This window comes from Hydra viridissima, unplaced genomic scaffold, assembly GCF_058129835.1.
Source record: "Hydra viridissima isolate aposymbiotic clone 2 unplaced genomic scaffold, HvirCarnegie_v1 scaffold_6, whole genome shotgun sequence".
NCBI classification, from domain to species: Eukaryota; Metazoa; Cnidaria; class Hydrozoa; order Anthoathecata; family Hydridae; genus Hydra; species Hydra viridissima.
Genome location: NW_028324305.1, coordinates 12,413,225 through 12,430,077, shown reverse-complemented (window position 1 = coordinate 12,430,077; position 16,853 = coordinate 12,413,225). Strand labels below are relative to the sequence as shown.

The 16,853-nt window shown below is 29.1% G+C and overlaps 3 protein-coding genes across 5 annotated transcripts; all 3 read right to left on the bottom strand.

The window, feature by feature from the left end:
• Positions 1-1,328: 1,328 nt before the first annotated feature.
• LOC145190538 (uncharacterized) lies at positions 1,329-5,023 on the bottom strand. Its single transcript, XM_080067423.2, has 7 exons — positions 4,604-5,023; positions 4,162-4,399; positions 3,063-3,248; positions 2,492-2,848; positions 2,055-2,165; positions 1,689-1,914; positions 1,329-1,602 (listed from the first exon to the last, which is right to left on the bottom strand). Exons 1-6 carry the CDS (start codon positions 4,628-4,630, stop codon positions 1,712-1,714), a joined length of 1,122 nt encoding a protein of 373 aa, XP_079923549.2. The 5' UTR covers positions 4,631-5,023; the 3' UTR covers positions 1,329-1,602; positions 1,689-1,711.
• Positions 5,024-7,007: 1,984 nt separating this feature from the next.
• LOC145190065 (sulfite oxidase-like) lies at positions 7,008-9,173 on the bottom strand. Its single transcript, XM_080066820.2, has one exon. It carries the CDS (start codon positions 8,992-8,994, stop codon positions 7,309-7,311), a length of 1,686 nt encoding a protein of 561 aa, XP_079922946.2. The 5' UTR covers positions 8,995-9,173; the 3' UTR covers positions 7,008-7,308.
• Positions 9,174-12,934: 3,761 nt separating this feature from the next.
• Positions 12,935-16,784, bottom strand: LOC149887080 (uncharacterized). 3 transcript variants are annotated; one of them, XM_090091101.1, is made up of 9 exons: positions 16,649-16,784; positions 16,424-16,493; positions 16,094-16,210; positions 15,856-15,923; positions 15,726-15,777; positions 15,530-15,582; positions 15,303-15,357; positions 13,431-14,056; positions 12,935-13,049 (listed from the first exon to the last, which is right to left on the bottom strand). In XM_090091101.1, exons 3-9 carry the CDS (start codon positions 16,137-16,139, stop codon positions 13,032-13,034), a joined length of 918 nt encoding a protein of 305 aa, XP_089947227.1. In that variant the 5' UTR covers positions 16,140-16,210; positions 16,424-16,493; positions 16,649-16,784; the 3' UTR covers positions 12,935-13,031. The 3 variants fall into 3 exon arrangements, with proteins under 3 accessions (XP_089947227.1, XP_089947229.1, XP_089947228.1); XM_090091103.1 differs by having other exon boundaries at positions 15,530-15,573; XM_090091102.1 differs by having other exon boundaries at positions 16,645-16,764.
• Positions 16,785-16,853: the final 69 nt, after the last annotated feature.

Genomic DNA, 16,853 nt, shown 5'->3' with positions numbered 1-16,853 from the left:
TTTCCTTCTTGTTTTTTATCTTTTTCAGAAATAGACTTAACTCTTAGCCTTTCTAATTATTAAAGAAGTCTTGGTCAGTTACTCTGACATCAAGATCTTCATTTTTATATTTCAAGATCTCGGCCAAGCAAGCTTTACTTTCAATATTAAACAAAGCATCTAACTTCTGATCCGTAAACTTTGCCGAATTTTCACAGTTATACGGGTAGTAGAGGATATATGTTTCCTAACATCTCTTTTTACCTAGAAAAACTGATCTTGATTTTTAAATCATATTCCAGTTTTGAACCAGACTTTCTTCAAAAGATTGAAAACACAAAGACTATTTCTCTTCACTGCAAAAATTATTACAAAATATGAATTACATTTACCCCGCACAAGTTAAAATAATCTGTTAACCCATGTTTATGGCTTGAAAAATTGTTGAATAGTAAACGGAAATTATTTAAAACATGTTTGTATAAGAAAAAAGACCCTCAAAATAGGCGGGAAATACTTGAAAATGTAATAGTCAGTTTAGTGGAGGATGAAAACTGCAACTCAGCAACAAAACTTTTGAATTTTGAAAAGTGGTTTTGTCCTATATATATGTGTGTAAACATGTACTTAAACGTATATTGGAAATTTGAATGTAAAGTAAGTTGCTTTGTCATAATTAAGTTTGCATTGTATGATTGGGTATATTTAATTGAAAGAAAAATATAGTTAAAAAAAAAGGTATATTTAATTGAAAGAAAAATATAGTTTAAAAAAAAAATGGAAAAAAAACAGTTGAAAGTTCTCTTCAAGTGTTATACTGATTTGTATCTCTAATATTCCAAGTTTTGGATCACATGGATAATTTCAGATTTGTTAAGTTTTTTTCGTTACAAGTAAAATTTCGAGCAGAGGATTTTTTAAACTGTTGTAAAGATCAGTTTTATATATGGTCACTTTAGTAAACCTTGACTATTATTATTTTTACTTATTTTTTTTTTTCTATCAGAACTTTTAGCTTGCATCTCTTTTTCAGGGCATTATTTTTAATCGACTCTTAATGTGCAGAATGTTGAAAAATATAACTAAAGGGAAATCAAAATGAGATTAGGCAAAAGGAGCAAAATTGTAAGTCTTAATTTGACTGAATTATTTAAAGGTTCTTTAAAAAAATAACTTAAGTGCATGAAAAAATATATTAAAAAATTTCTTTGTAAAGACAAGCTGTTAAAATGCTAAAATCTTAAGCGTTCACACAAACAGAAATAATCTCTTGGTCCGTGAAACTCTGTTGTGGTATGAAAGTGGATATTTTAAAGATACATTCCCTAAGAAATTAAAAAACCGTATTAAAAGTTGCTGATATTGAAACGCCCGAAATATTTTTATTGAACATACAAATATAGAAATATAAATATAAATATTATTGAAAATTCAATAGAGAAATATTGCTTCATCTATGTACACAAATTGCGCAGGATATATAACCCAATAAAGCCATTCCACACCAATTGATTTTTCGTCAATTTTTTTTTTTAGTCTAAAAAATGGGTTCTTCTTTTTTTACTCTGAAAATTCGATGAATTACCGCTGCGCTAACGAGCATTACACCGTTGGATAAAACATCTGTAAAAAAAAATGTTAGAAGAAAAAGTTTTGTTGTAATGTACATTTTTAAAGTTATGTAACAGCATTAATAAATAACTTATCACCTTTTTTTTCGCTTTTTTTTTTCCTAACCAATTACATACTCGTGATACCCACTATCTTCGATTGATGTTTCAACCCAAGTATGAAAGGAGTTATCAGGACTTTTTGATGACTGAATATTAACTGGTAAAGGAGAAAGAGATGAATGAGTTGCAGCAGAATGTATGTTTGAATCTACTGATTCTGAAGATGCTATCATACTTTCAGCGCACCAGAGTCTGTTAGTCCCTATAACAAAAAGTTACAGTTGTCGCATTTTAAAGTTTGTTTTTTTTCCACTTAAATCTTTATACACAAGTATATAACTTTTTCCACTTAAATCTTTACACACAAGTATATAACTTTGATGAGGCTCAAAAAAAAGTTACTTTTTTCCTCGATTCCCTGATCGTTGGATCCTGAAGAATTATTTCTCGATGCTTGGTAAAAAGTGTCTTCACAGCTTGATGCTTTGTAAAATGTATCTTTGCAGTTTGATGCTAAAAGTCAAAAAAGTGTTCATATAGAAAACCTCAAAATACAAAACTCGAGTTCATAAAAGGAAGAAGAATGTTTGGGTTGGTGAGCGTTCTAATACATTTGTTACTTTTTGTCAAGCATGATAAAGTCATCGTTAGTGCTTCAATGTAAAGTGATTGTCCAGTTTTGTATGCAATCGTACATGTGTGCGCATTTTTGTTGCTTACTAAAAATCAGTCGACAAATCAAGATACTTATCAACACTTATATCTAGTAAAATTATTTATGAATAAAGATATCTTTAATAGATTATTATTCATTAATTCTAAAAATAAGTTAAGCATGCCTGAAAAGCAATAACTTCTCATTAGCCTAATTTGAATTGATTTTTCTCGACCAGTATCACCATCATCAAATAGAACATCATAACTATCGCCACGTCTCATCCCAGAAACAACACCGGGATATAATGTATGACGGCTCATCCATTGTGCTATTACTCGAGTCCCGATAGTAATTTCGGAAGCATTTGGTACCAAATCAGGTACAAGAAGTCCAGATGCCTCCGATTTAAAATACACTTCACTTTTACCATTGGCAAACGAAATGTAAACTTTTTCATCGTCTATTGAATTTACTTTACCTAAGCAATATTCACCTGTTTGCAATTTAGCCCATGTATGAACTCCAACTTGAAGACAGGCTAAAATAGAAAGCAAGTTAAAAAAGTTATATTTGAATGAATATACAAGTAGCAAATACAAGTAGCAAATAGCAAAAATCGTGCAACTAATAGAAAAACTCGAATGAAGAGAAAGGGAATGTTTTCTAGATTTAATAGAGCTATTATATCTGAGAACATTAAAATATATTGATTTTCCTATTGCTATTAAATAAATAAATCCAAGTTAGCCTACTAGCACATGGCTTCCGCTTCAGTAGAAAACTTGCTTCTTCTTTAAAATTCCTTGTTCCATCGTATTTATCCAGAAGAATTTCATTTTCAACAACTCGAATAAAATGTGAAGGCTTGCTTACAGATTCGAAAGAAAAGAAGTTCTTGAACCACATGTCTGGTAGAGGAACAAAGGTCGTATCTTTATCTAAAAAAATAGAAAGCATAATATGCAAGTAAATGCTACTCAAGTATATATATATACATACATACATATATATATATATATATATATATATATATATATATATATATATATATATATATATATATATATATATATATATATATATATATATATATATATATATATATATATATACTAAAATTATAAAGTCTTAATTGGTAAAAATTTTATTGAACTAATAATTTGTCGGAAAGGAAAAAGGAAAGATACTCCGCCGAGAGGAATAATGCATGTTAGAACTTAATAATAGAATTAATTTGAACTATTGCGTTATGTTTCGAATGTGCTCATATCCATTACAATTACAAACTCTGTACTCTTATTTTTATTCAGATTGTTAGATAACTGTTTTATTAAATAAATAAATTTATTTGCAATCTTATACACGCTATAGCTTAAATATTCTGTGTATATTCCATCCGCGATTAACAATGTTGCTGGACGTAAGTGGACATTCAAAAGGTAAAGTCGGTTTATTGCAGTCATTCACTTTAGTCATTGAGTCATAAAAATGAGCAACAACAACAACGAAAACGTCATCAACAACAACAACCAAAAGAGAGCAACAGCAATAAAATTACATCACTTATTTTAACTGAGTTAATTTTGTTAGAAAGATTACTTTTTAAAGAGCTTTAACTCAATGCTAATTATTTAACAAAATTAAATCGAAACCTCGTTAACATCTGCAAATAAAACACTACACTTTGTTCTTACATATGTACAAAAGATTGTGAATCTTAAGGAGTTTGAGCTTCTAACACTTAACACTTTTTAAAACAATATGTAAAAAAGGATGTCGTTGTAAATAAACTTTGTAAGTGAATTCATTTTTGTTCACCAAATAAAATGCACTGAAGTATTTTAAACTTACTAAAGTATGAGTCAGCAGTATCGTTGTCAGGAATTAATAAGTTGTCTTTCACACGCAAATAAGTCCCCTGCTTTCCTATTACTTCAAATGAAATGCCATCTAATTGCCCTGTCCTTGCATCTACCAGTCGATATCTTTGTTGCCCTTTCTTTTTGGAACTTCGTGTACGAAACGAAATCTCATCTAGAGTTTCCTTTAAGCGCACAGTGCTTCTTATTGAAATCTTTCTAATCGAATCCTTAATTATTGAAAATATTTACGCATTTAATACTAACTTAACTTTCAAGAAAAGTAAAAAATTTAAAAAAGAAGAACATAAGAGGTGTTACCTATAAAATATGACCTTTTGCTAAGCAAACCTTTTTTTACATTAAGCTTCGTTCTCGCAACTATGTAAATATTAAAATTTTATCCACAGATTACATGCTTTGAAAAAAATTACCTTAAGCGTGTTCCGGGTAAAACTCATAATGATGTCCCTTTTCTTCGGTTTACAGATCAGCGAGAAAATCTCATTTTACTTCTTTTTCTTCTTCCCCTTTTTTTTATTATTTTTGATTTTGTTTATGATATATTACACGACTTTTCTTCAAGTACTCACAAATATATTTGCATTTTTCCTAATACATTAACGAAGGTAGAACTACAAATCTCCACCTACTACAACATTGCCGATGAAATCCTATCCGAGGAAACAGTGCTGCTAACTCTTTATATGTAAAAAAGTTAGTTTTCAAATCAGCTATTCTGAAGATGAATTATTAAAGAGCCAATTATAAATGCTTGAATAATTTAACAATCTACGTAATGAAAACTCGAAAGAGAAACTGAAGAACCTTTGTTATTTGAATCCATTCTTTAGATATAGCTTTTAACGTAACGATATCAAGAGGAAGTTCCCACAACAAAAGTATCCGCTAATTTTCTTTAACGTTTATAAAAGACCTTGACAACTAAAAGGCTATTTTTAAAGCCGATTTTATCAAATAAAAAAAGCGATCCTCCTTCAAATAATGTTATTTAAGAAGCGCCTGATAGGATATGAATCATAGATGGAGTCATTTTCGATGAAATGAAACGAGTGATAGGAGCAGTAAAAGTGCGATCAATGATATTTTGTAGCAGCATGAGTTGTTAGTAGGTAACAAAATATCGCACGATTGGGAAACAAGCTCTCTTGTGTTTTTAAAATCAAAGGTTTATTATTTGACATAAAAGAAAAACCGGAAACTAAAAAACACAGATACACCATTGTGATGTTTATTTTCTTCACATCACCGTTTCTTTCTTTTATCTACCAAAACATCGAAGGTTTCCTCCCGTTATTTTATAGTGTTAATGTGCAGTGCCAACTTTTTTTACTTCACTGAACTTAAAATACCAAAATTATGCTTTTTGAATGTTAATTTTTCAAATTGTGGCAGTTTCAAAATCATTTTGTCACTTTATTTTGAAAGAACTTCATCTTAGAACTTTTTTTTACTTCTATAGAAACAAATACTATTTAAAAATATTTGTGCTTCGTATTTTTTTCAAAAATCGATCAACAAAATCTTTGAAAGTCAATAGGTATTTTTGATCATCCTTTAAACGTCACGAGGAGTAAAAATTAATTTCAACTTTTTTCCAACATTTTTACAAGGAATTTAATTTTTCTGTTTTAAAATGCCAAAATATTATCATAAAATGCCATTGGGTCAAAAAAATGCTGATTTTCCAAAATTTGGCATCTTATAATGCCATAATATGACAAACGCTGTTTCTTTATCTGTTACATCATTAGTTTTCTTAGAAATAGAAAAAAACTGTCAAATTTTTTTAGAGCACCTTGTCATTTTAAGCTGTTTTTTTATAAAAACTGAATCAAACATCACTGCAAAATTGACAATTAAGGAAGTGCTGAAGCTTGCTTGGAACTAGACAAATCACAACGTTCTTTAATTAAACTTCTTTGCGGTCGTTGTTATTAATTTATTTCATACTCGCAATTTCCGCTTTCGAAAACTTTATTTTAAAAGTTTAAAGGTTTTCTTAATATTTTCAAAACTTAAAAGATACGCTACAGCTTCACACCTTCAAAACATTGCGCAGAATTCCTTACTTGATGCATTTGTTGTTTTAAATCCATAAAGAATTTTTAGTAAACTTCAGAAAACTCGAAAGGCTAAAATAGAAATTTGTACTTTATTCGTTATTATTTGTTAAAAACCGAAAATCTAAACCCCAATACATTACTAACCTCATTCACAGAGCTTTTATCTTTTTTTCCGACTATTAGTTCAAGAATTTGGGATATGAGACAAGTAAAATGCACCATTTCGTCACCAAGCATATAATAACTCCATGTGACCTTAGCCTAAATTGAGGTTATGAAACTGTTTACTTGTGAGCACCAGTGTATAGTAGCTGCGATGTAAAACTTGTTGATTGTTATTAACTTGATCATATTTTTAACCTCTGATGCGACCTTGTCAAATCAGAGATACGTAGCGTAGCAAACGAAAACTTGCTATCTATAAATTCGGGAGGAGTGTCATACTTTAACTATACAAAAAAATCATAATCAACCTTAAAACCAACCTTGTGCCTAGCGCTTTTCTCCTATGTGATCTTTAAAGAAGACTCACGGAAAAAAAAGGTTTAACAACACTACAAAACCGTTCATGATTCGATTAATAATTTGCAATTAAATCGTTTGCCATTATAAGCAAATTTTTCAATCATTTTTTAAATGGAAACGATGCTTCTCTCACACAATCAGTTGGCACTCTTTGTTGAGTGTTTAACTTCTATAATTATTTTCCACTAGACAGATCAGTTGGCATGAAGAAAAAAAAGAAAAAGAATTTTATGAATTATACATGATTAAAATAACTCTTACTTTTTTATCATTTTGAAAACTACATTTTTTTTCTGTTTACCGATTACAAGTGTAAGCAATAATAATTAGTTATTAATAAATACAAAAAAGCTTATACCTAATTCTATTAAATTTGATGTTTCTATTTAACAATAACTTTTTCTTAAATATATTATCTTTGAAAAAGAAGAAAATATGTAAGCAACAAAAAAACCCAACAAAATCACTAATTAAATACAATAGAAAAATACTATAAAACACATTTCAAAAAAGTTCAAAAAATAGTTCTAATCAGTAAGAATATTAACTTCAATTCGGTGCCATGCATTGTTAAGAACCCCTCTCAAATTCCATATTGGAGCAACTGTTTCAGGTTGTGTATTACAAGAACTATCTTGTGCTTTACAAACTATCTCCATCTTACCACTATGCTCTTTGGGAATAGGTACAAGACATTCCCACAGAGTCCATGAATACATATCAGTAATATTTTGGTCTGCTTGTATGAGATCAGCAGTAACCCAATTTTTGCCACCATCTGAAGAAACATCCACTCGAATGATACCACACCCACCACCACTATAGGCATAACCTTTTATTGTTACTTCTTTTTCGTGTTCATGAACAGTGGCACCATTAAGGGGAAAGCATATTGCAGATGTGACTGGTAGTTCTTGAATAGCTAATCCTTTTTTAAAATCTACATTATGCCAATCAATGTTAGGAGAAAATGGTTTGTAATCATTTTGCTGCCAATGACCATTATACTCTTTATCACTTAAAATAATACGCTTCAACCATTTGACATTACGGGCCCCAACAATACCTGGAGCAACAACTCGTAAGGGAAAACCATGGTCTCTAGATAGAGGTTTTCCATTCATCTCATAAGCAATAAGAATTGGTTGCTGTTTAATAAACACACGGTCAGCAGGAATAGATGCACCATATGGAGCACCTGATGGGTCCAAATCACAACCTTCAAAATGAATATGCTTGATGTAAGGATTTTTAGGATCTATACCAGCAGCTAAAAGAATATCATACAACAGAACACCTCCCCATTCTGCATTGCTTATGGCACTATGATTCCAGGTCAAACCTTTTACATTTTTTACGGAATTCATTTCATTGCGGCGATTTCCAGCACATTGAATAGCAGCAATTATTTTAACTTTTTCAAATTTAGCTTTCAAATCTTTGATTGATAAATTAATTGATTCTTTTAAACAATCACCTTCAATAATTATCTCCATATCTTCAGAAACATCAGGTACTGGCAAGTGGTTCCGAATAAAAAAAAGCTCATTTGGTGTAAGGAGATTTTCATTTACAAGTATTGGTGGAGTTTCAGCATTAAATGGCTCTTTTGAACATGGTAAAAGTCCAGGATGCCTAGAAGGTTCATTAGCAAATGGCCCACTAGTTTTTTGATCATCCCAGTCATCTTTTGATAGTTCACCAATATAAAACTCATTAAGAATCTCAAAAATTTCATCTTTTTTATGAATAGCATATATATCCCAAAAAGGCTCTAGGTTTTTTCCAGCAGCTAACATAATTTTACTAGGACCACCAGGATGATTTTGTACAAAGGTTGTTACATCAAAAACTTTATTCTTATAAATTACCCATATTCCTGTTTCTTTGTTGTTTTTTTTTGACACTTCACTTCTAGTGAAAGTAACCGCAGGTGATGTAGTATCTTTAGTGTTACATTTTGCTGTAGACTTTACAAAGTCACTATAGAAACTATAAATTGTTGCTGTAACAATTGAAGTGACAATTAAAAGAGCATTATGCAATGGTATATCGTGGAAATTTCTGTTCTTTTTTTCATCTCGTCGACAAAATAAATCATTTGAGATGGATTTAACTGTTTGCTGTTGGTAATGTCTACTATTACTATACCATAAAGATTTAGTTGAAATCTTAGCAAGAAAATTTGGTCTCATTGCAAGTTTTAAAATCATATCTAACTACCAAAGAATTTAACAAAATATGTTTTTTTAAATGACATTACGGTTTTGGCTACTTTTGTTTGCAATAAATAAAGTTGTACATCGCTAGTTAGCTAACAGTTGATAATTAGCATTTTGGTCAACCATTATGTTGATCGTAGATGACGTTCTAGCTGTCTTGCGCGTCACTGAGTTTTAATTCATACGCCGGCAAGTTAATATTATTGGAATTTAATATTGTTTAGTATAAAAATTTTAGAGATGAAAAAAATGTGCATAATTAAATGGATTACTCCTATAAGTGCAAAGAGGATGAGCAAAACTGTGGTGAAAAATTAATGCACAAGTGCGCATCTTTCAACTAAACTTTCTGTCAGTTGCATTTCTATTTCTGTTTTCTTACATTTCAAATAAAACTTCGGCTAAAACATTTTCAAAGTAAAGTTGTGAAAATGTCCTAGCCAATTTTTTATTGAGTGCAATTTTATAGTATTGTTAATAAAAAATAATAATAATAATAATAATAATAATAATAATAATAATAATAATAATAATAATAATAATAATAATAATAATAATAATAATAGTAATAATAATAATAATAATAATAATAATAATAATAATAATAATGATAATAATAGTAATAACAATAACAATACTACTACTACTACTACTACTACTACTACTACTACTACTACTACTACTACTACTACTACTACTACTACTACTACTACTACTACTACTACTACTACTACTACTACTACTACTACTACTACTACTACTACTACTACTACTACTACTACTACTACTACTACTACTACTACTACTACTATTACTACTACTAATAATAGTAATAGTAATAATGTATGTATGTATGTATGTATGTATGTATGTATGTATGTATGTATGTATGTATGTATGTATGTATGTATGTATGTATGTATGTATGTATGTATGTATGTATGTATGTATGTATGTATGTATGTATGTATGTATGTATGTATGTATGTATGTATGTATGTATGTATGTATGTATGTATGTATGTATGTATGTATGTATGTATGTATGTATGTATGTATGTATGTATGTATGACACTCAATTTTTAATTCTCAAAAATCTAAAATTATACTTTAAGTTGCTCATAAATGCAGATACATCTAAATACAGATAAACGCATGGCAACATATTCATTCAAAAATTTCAAGTTTCATAAATGTTTTATTGCAGCTATGGCAAAACAATTATCCGAGAAATAATAGTTTACAGCGCACTAAATTAAAAAGATAATGCAATTAGTCGCACAATTCAAGTTAAGACTACGCAATGCAACTTAACAGCAAAATCCAATCATGCATAAGTTTGCACCCAAATTAAAAAAGTTGATACTTGGCACTGACCATGTAAGTAATATTGTCCAAATGTTTCTTCAAAGGCCTCCGGAGATTGGCATGTTAGCATGAAAAATATTCTGGTTTATACCAAGTACAATGACATCTTTTATGGTGTCCTTTTTTACATAAAAATATTGTGCTACTTTTTGAATTGACATGCATTCAAATGATAAGTGTATCTTCTGGATTTCGCAAAACCATGTTTTATGGTGCAGCTTGAAATATTTCTTAGGTTTTTAGTAAAAAGCCTGAATTTTATATCTTTACTTTAAAATTATGTTTTCTCATTTGCGCAGTCAAACTTCCTAAAACAAAACTAACATTTTAGTCCCAAATTACCACTGCTATCCCAAGTATACCGAGTTGACGATAATATTGTGTTCTCCGATCTACTTTTTTTTTTAACAGAAAAAAAGTATATTTTTGCTTTCAGATAATCACAATGAAAAAAAGAACTATTTTAGATTTAAAAAAAAACAAACTATTTTAGAACTAGTTTTTTTGCTCGTTGGTTTTTTCGTAATATTCCCAGCAAGCACACAATGTTATTCCAACGTTGTTTCAACGTTGTGTACTTGCTGGGTTGGTTAATCATAGGGATAAACGTGAATATTTAAGTAAAAAAATGCTGAAAAAAATCATAAATTTAACAGTATGTTTCAGCAATAAAATTCATATTGTCTCAAGTGGGTGTTTAAGGTCTCTTTACATACATACACTCTTTAAATAAACCATGTAACTTCCGCGGTTTTCAAGACCAATGTTCATGTTCAAGTTATAGACGCTAAGAAACATAAACATTTAACTATTCCTTTGTATAACATTTAAAAAGGTTAAGTTATGGTAGAGTTTTGCCTGAGTGAAGTTCAATAATAATAGTAATTTTATTATTTTTACTAAAGTTGATAATTTTAAATGAAAAATAGCAAGAAAATGAGAATTATCAGTAGAAATGCGATCAACAATATTTTTATTGTGGCAAGAAAAATGTTCAAAAGTACAAGGTACGGAATATTATAAAAAAGAAGGAAGAAACTGGAAGTGTGGTAAATCGAAAACGATCAGGACATCAGCGAATTACCTCTGCTACTGAAGACAGAAGAATTGCTATCCCTAATAAAAGAAATAGGCTATCAACTGTTCAAGAAATTACAAATAGTATGAATAGTTATCAAGAAGAATCAATATCTTTTATAGCAGCGAAGAGGCGATTGATGGAAGCAGGGTTAAGTGGTAGAATAGCCGCAAGGAAACCACTTTTTCGACCCCAAATTAAGAAAAGTTTCCCTTATAATAATGATTTTAACAATTATGGGTAAAGGATTGCAATACATTTTAAAGAAAAACCCAAAAAGGCACCTTTGAAAAATTGAGTTGCTACAGCAACCTTTAAGATTTTCATTCGTCTTTAGATTACAGTTATATTAAGTCTTGCAAATGGAAAGGAGAAATTTTTTTTTTTTAGAAAAAATAGATGTCCAACAGTATAAATACTGTATGCTAATAATAAAATTGTAATATTGAAGAATACAACAGGCAAAACAATATGAAAATTTTACTGTTGATGCTTTGAAACGTGTTCTTTGGGCCGACGAGTCAGTGTTTGAAATATTTGGTCCGAAGAGAAGAGTATTTGTTCAAAGAAATGTTTTTGAACAGATGATGAAACAGTGTACAGTGCCAACTTTAAAACATGATGGAGATAGTGTTATAGTATGGGTTTGTTTTGGTGGTAATAATACTGGTGATATTATTAAAATAGACGGAAAAACGATTTAAAAAATTGCATTTGAACATTTTAAAACATCATGTCATTCTTCCAGGAAGTCGCATGATTGGAGAACCATTCATTTTTCAAGATGAAAATGATCCAAAGCATTTTTCAAAATTTTTTGTAGGATTCATTTAAGTGAATTAGAAAATGATAATATAAATGAAAGAATGATTTGACCTCCCCAATCATCCGATCTTTCCCCCATTGAACTTTTATGAAATGAGTTAAACAGAAATTTCAAAAATTGAATGCCCAAGAATGATTGAGTTATGTGGAAAAAATTTAAAATTGAGTGACATAAAATAGACTTTCAAAAATGGGAAAAATGGTTATGCAGAATGCCACGAAGATGTAAAGTGATTATTGCCGCAACAGGTGACTTCATAGATGTGAGCGAGTTATAAATTAAACTAATCAATTATTTTATTAATTATATTTTAATTATTATATTAATTTTATAAATCAATTACATTTTTTACTTTTTCATGTAACTTTAATTAATAGTAATAAAGCATATATTTCAAGTGATTTTCTTTTTTAATTTTTCCCTTCCCCAATTTTCCCTTCCCCAATTCTCCATTCTCTAATTTTTTCCTTCCCCAATTTTCCCTTCCCAAATTCTCCATTCCCTAATTTTCCCTTCCCTAATTTTTCCGTATGTATAACATTGGAACAGACGTGTTCATATATACAATATATAGGACTTTTAAGTTAATTGTTCATAACTTACAGAATTTTCTTTATATTATGGCAAAAATCTCTCGATAATTAAAAACAATAAAAAAATTTTATAAATTTTTTTATATATAGGTTTAATTACATTTATTTACTTTAACATGTTAAATTTTCTTTTAGAGTTAAAATTCCAAAGTTAGTGTATAGTCATTGAATCCACCAAAGCTGTAAATAAAATAACAAAAAAATATTTGTATGTATGTATGTATGTATGTATGTATGTATGTATGTATGTATGTATGTATGTATGTATGTATGTATGTATGTATGTATGTATGTATGTATGTATGTATGTATGTATGTATGTATGTATGTATGTATGTATGTATGTATGTATGTATGTATGTATGTATGTATGTATGTATGTATGTATGTATGTATGTATGTATGTATGTATGTATGTATGTATGTATGTATGTATGTATGTATGTATGTATGTATGTATGTATGTATGTATGTATGTATGTATGTATGTATGTATGTATTTACGTGTGTATGTAAAATAGGTTGTGATGGGAAAAAGCTTTTAATCCGTATACTGTATACCTTTTTCTCAGGTGGCTTGTAACAAGAAGGCGTTTTTGTAGCATTAAAATCGTTTGCATACGGGGCTGATTTTGCAAGATCAAAAGTAGTACTTTCTTTGGGCTCAAACATATTAATGATTTCATTTGTTCTCTCCATACTTTGATGAGTATGCTGTAAGTGGAGCGCATCAGTGTTTTTTGTAGGAAGATTGTTAGCTTTCATTTTGTCAAGTAGCAAGCAACCTTTTTTCTTAAAAATAGATTTGAGAATTTTTCCTTCATAATCAAATAATTCTTCGCTAAAGCCAGTCTTATTAGAGTTGAAGTTATTGTTACTATCAATTTTTGGAAAACACACGAATCGATTTTTCTCAAGCGATCCAAATGGAGCTAAAGTATGACATCGATTGGATTTTTCAAAACATTTCTTGTCAACTTTCTTTCCAGAATATTTTAACGGCTGGCTCTCGCCAAGCATTTTAGCCGTTTTGAAATGGGATTGCGCAACTTCATTATCTTGAGCATCTGATCGAAAAGTTGAAACTGCGAAACAAAAGTCGTTTTTTTCTTGTTCTTGTATACCATTAGACTGCTTGCACGGTTTTGTATATTCGTTGCTTGTATAATAAGGATCATTACAGCGACCTTAACGTAGACAGGTTCAAGTATTAAGAGATTCTTGGTCATTGTAAAACAAAACCAGATTTTTATTTAGAATATATCTAGAAATTATCCGCTATTAATTTTTTAAAAGTGAAAAAAAATTTAAAAAAAAGTCTGCTGTCTCATAAAAAGTTTGCGAAATTCGAGGAAGAAGAGGAAACAAGCTTTATATAATTTGGTTAATGAGCAATTAAAGTTGGCAACAAAACTGAAAAAGTTGGAGGGCAAGAAAATCCCTTTTAAAGAAGACTTTCAATAAAAAAAAATCAAGAACTGAAAACATGTGTTTTATTTCAGTAGATGATGGGCCGGACGAAACTCTTTAAAAATTAACAGGCTCTAACAGTATGGGCTAGGCATTTTAAAAACAAAAAAATTAAACTACTTTTTGTGTTTATTTATGTACTGGTCGGCACATTCTACAATCCAAGGAAACTAACTTAATATGATCATTACAACAAAAATTCTAGGCTTTCATTTTTCTCATTACTTTTTGTATCTTAAGTTGAATATTTGATATGATTAACATTGCCCATCTCTAAAAACCAATAATGCTAAAGATCAGTTATTAACCAAGAATATTTCTTAAGTGCAAACTTTACCGTTCAACAATTACAGCAATGAAGAAGCACAGAATACCAGAAAGAAGAAAATCCATGAGTGTTAACTAAATTTGAGATACATAAGAGTGATGCAGGGTATGACGATTGATCATTCGATAGAGTTTTTGTAAATTAAAAAATTTGACACTCAAATAACTAAAACTTTGACTTTTTTTTTATTGGTTAACTGTTCAGTCGGTTCAGTTCAGTTTCTTAAGCATTAAAGTTCAAACTCATGTCTCTGTTAAAAGTTTTTTAAAAAAATTATTTCAAAATTTTTCTACAAGCAGTTATTTTGAAGGAAAAATGAGACATCTTGATAACTAATCAGAATTATCAGTACTACTGAAGCAAGGCATTCTGCTATCTCCTTAACAAAACTTAAAAAAGCTGAGGAAAGGATTTTTAAACCAAAGTAATTTTTAAATATAAATTTGTAATGGCTTCATTTTTATCTAGAAAGGCAAGGTGCTAAATTAAAGATAGCATTAGAAAAAAGAAAGAAAATGAAAGGAAAAATTTTTATCTAATATGAAAACGTTCCTAATGTTGTCAAAATAACTATAAAAATATGCTTCTTCATTTTATACTCCGAATGAAATTAGTGCTAAAGTTGAAAATGATACCTTTGTTTGAGTTTAATTTTAGGACACCTCTTGCTTCAAACTGTAGATCTTCATTCTAAATGCAATGAAAGAATCTTCAAAACTTTCATTCTAATAGCAATTAAAACTATACACACACATACACACACACACACACACACACACACACACACACACACACACACACACACACACACACACACACATATAGTTATATATATAATTTTACAAGAGAAAAAAACTCTTACAAATTTTAAGTCATCTTGAATTTTTTCCATCACAGATTGTACGCCTAAATTATCTTAATTAAAATAATCTTAATCTTTATTATTTTGACTTAGATATTGAAGATTTAAATATATTAAATGAAGGACAATTTATCTACGACAACTCAGTAAGTTCTTACTATACTAGTAAGCTATATTGTTACCAGCAAATCTTTACCTTGACTCTTTAAAAAAAAAAGATTGTTGTTTCCGTAATGATCATTGCTTGACTAAAAAAGAGAAATTATTATTACGGAATACTATTTCTTTGCTCCTCGTTGTAAGAATAATAGTAAAAGAGTTCTTACACACGTGGATGTCGTTTTTTTTGTTTCGTTTCTTTGTCTCCAAGTTTCATTTGAGAACTTCGCTGACTCTAAATTTTAAATTTCATTTGTACATATAAGCTTTTCCAGTTCTTAAATAGGATTAAAAGTATTGTAAAAATTCAATATTCGTTTTCTAATTCATCATCGGCACTTTATACCATCAACAAAGTTGAAAAGTAATTATCAAAATAAAATTTCTTTCACTATACAAAATTACCTTTATTTTGATTGCCTTTATTTTGATTGCCGTTTGGAAAGCTCATTTCGTCTTAATGGTTGATTTTCTTTTCTTAGTTTTATTTATAATAAAACTGTTTACAGTGGAAAAAGAGACCTGCTCGAAATATACATATATATATATATATATATATATATATATATATATATATATATATATATATATATATATATATATATATATATATATATATATATATATATATCCGCGAGATAATTCTTCATATATATAAAGCATTATTTTGAGGATATTTCAAAGTTTTTTGGTTATTAATGTGTACAATGTAGCAATAGTATAATAAAGTGTAACCTTTCCATAGGTGAGATAATTTCAAGCTTCTGTTTGATTAAGGCAACTTTTGTAGCAATTACAGTTGGTTCTATAGTGTAAAAATAAATAAGATTTCTCAAAGGTCTGGTCACCAAATTGCGATATGTTTGATTTTAATTTTAACAATTCACCTTAAACAATTATACAAACTGCTTTTTAAAGTTGATGTAAAACAGGTCTAACAAAATGTAAAGCTATACTTGCCAATATTTTAAAAATATTCTTGCTGTAGTCAACCAACAAAAGTGATATTTATGAAGGGCAATTATTTCGTGTTCATGTTGAACGCCCACCGTATCTAGTTATTGATCAAACGTGTTTTTAAATTTGACGTCAATTATTAATGATGTAATATCAGCGTTTAAAACTATTTTCATCTTTGTTGGTGGTTGATAAAATGAAATAAAAT

Bases quoted from the DNA above. Each gene is read 5' to 3' on its own strand.
- LOC145190538 (XM_080067423.2), bottom strand. From the start codon at position 4,630: ATGAGTTTTACCCGGAACACGCTTAAG. The intron at 4,400-4,603 runs GTAATTTTTTTC...TCAATAATTAAG, and splicing joins TTACCCGGAACACGCTTAAG to GATTCGATTAGAAAGATTTC. The intron at 3,249-4,161 runs GTAAGTTTAAAA...CTATTTTTTTAG, and splicing joins TACTGCTGACTCATACTTTA to ATAAAGATACGACCTTTGTT.
- LOC145190065 (XM_080066820.2), bottom strand. From the start codon at position 8,994: ATGATTTTAAAACTTGCAATGAGACCAAATTTTCTTGCTAAGATTTCA.
- LOC149887080 (XM_090091101.1), bottom strand. From the start codon at position 16,139: ATGAGCTTTCCAAACGGCAATCAAAATAAAGGCAATCAAAATAAAG. The intron at 15,924-16,093 runs GTAATTTTGTAT...TTTAAAATTTAG, and splicing joins TAAAGGCAATCAAAATAAAG to AGTCAGCGAAGTTCTCAAAT. The intron at 15,778-15,855 runs GTAAGAACTCTT...TCTCTTTTTTAG, and splicing joins AAAAAACGACATCCACGTGT to TCAAGCAATGATCATTACGG.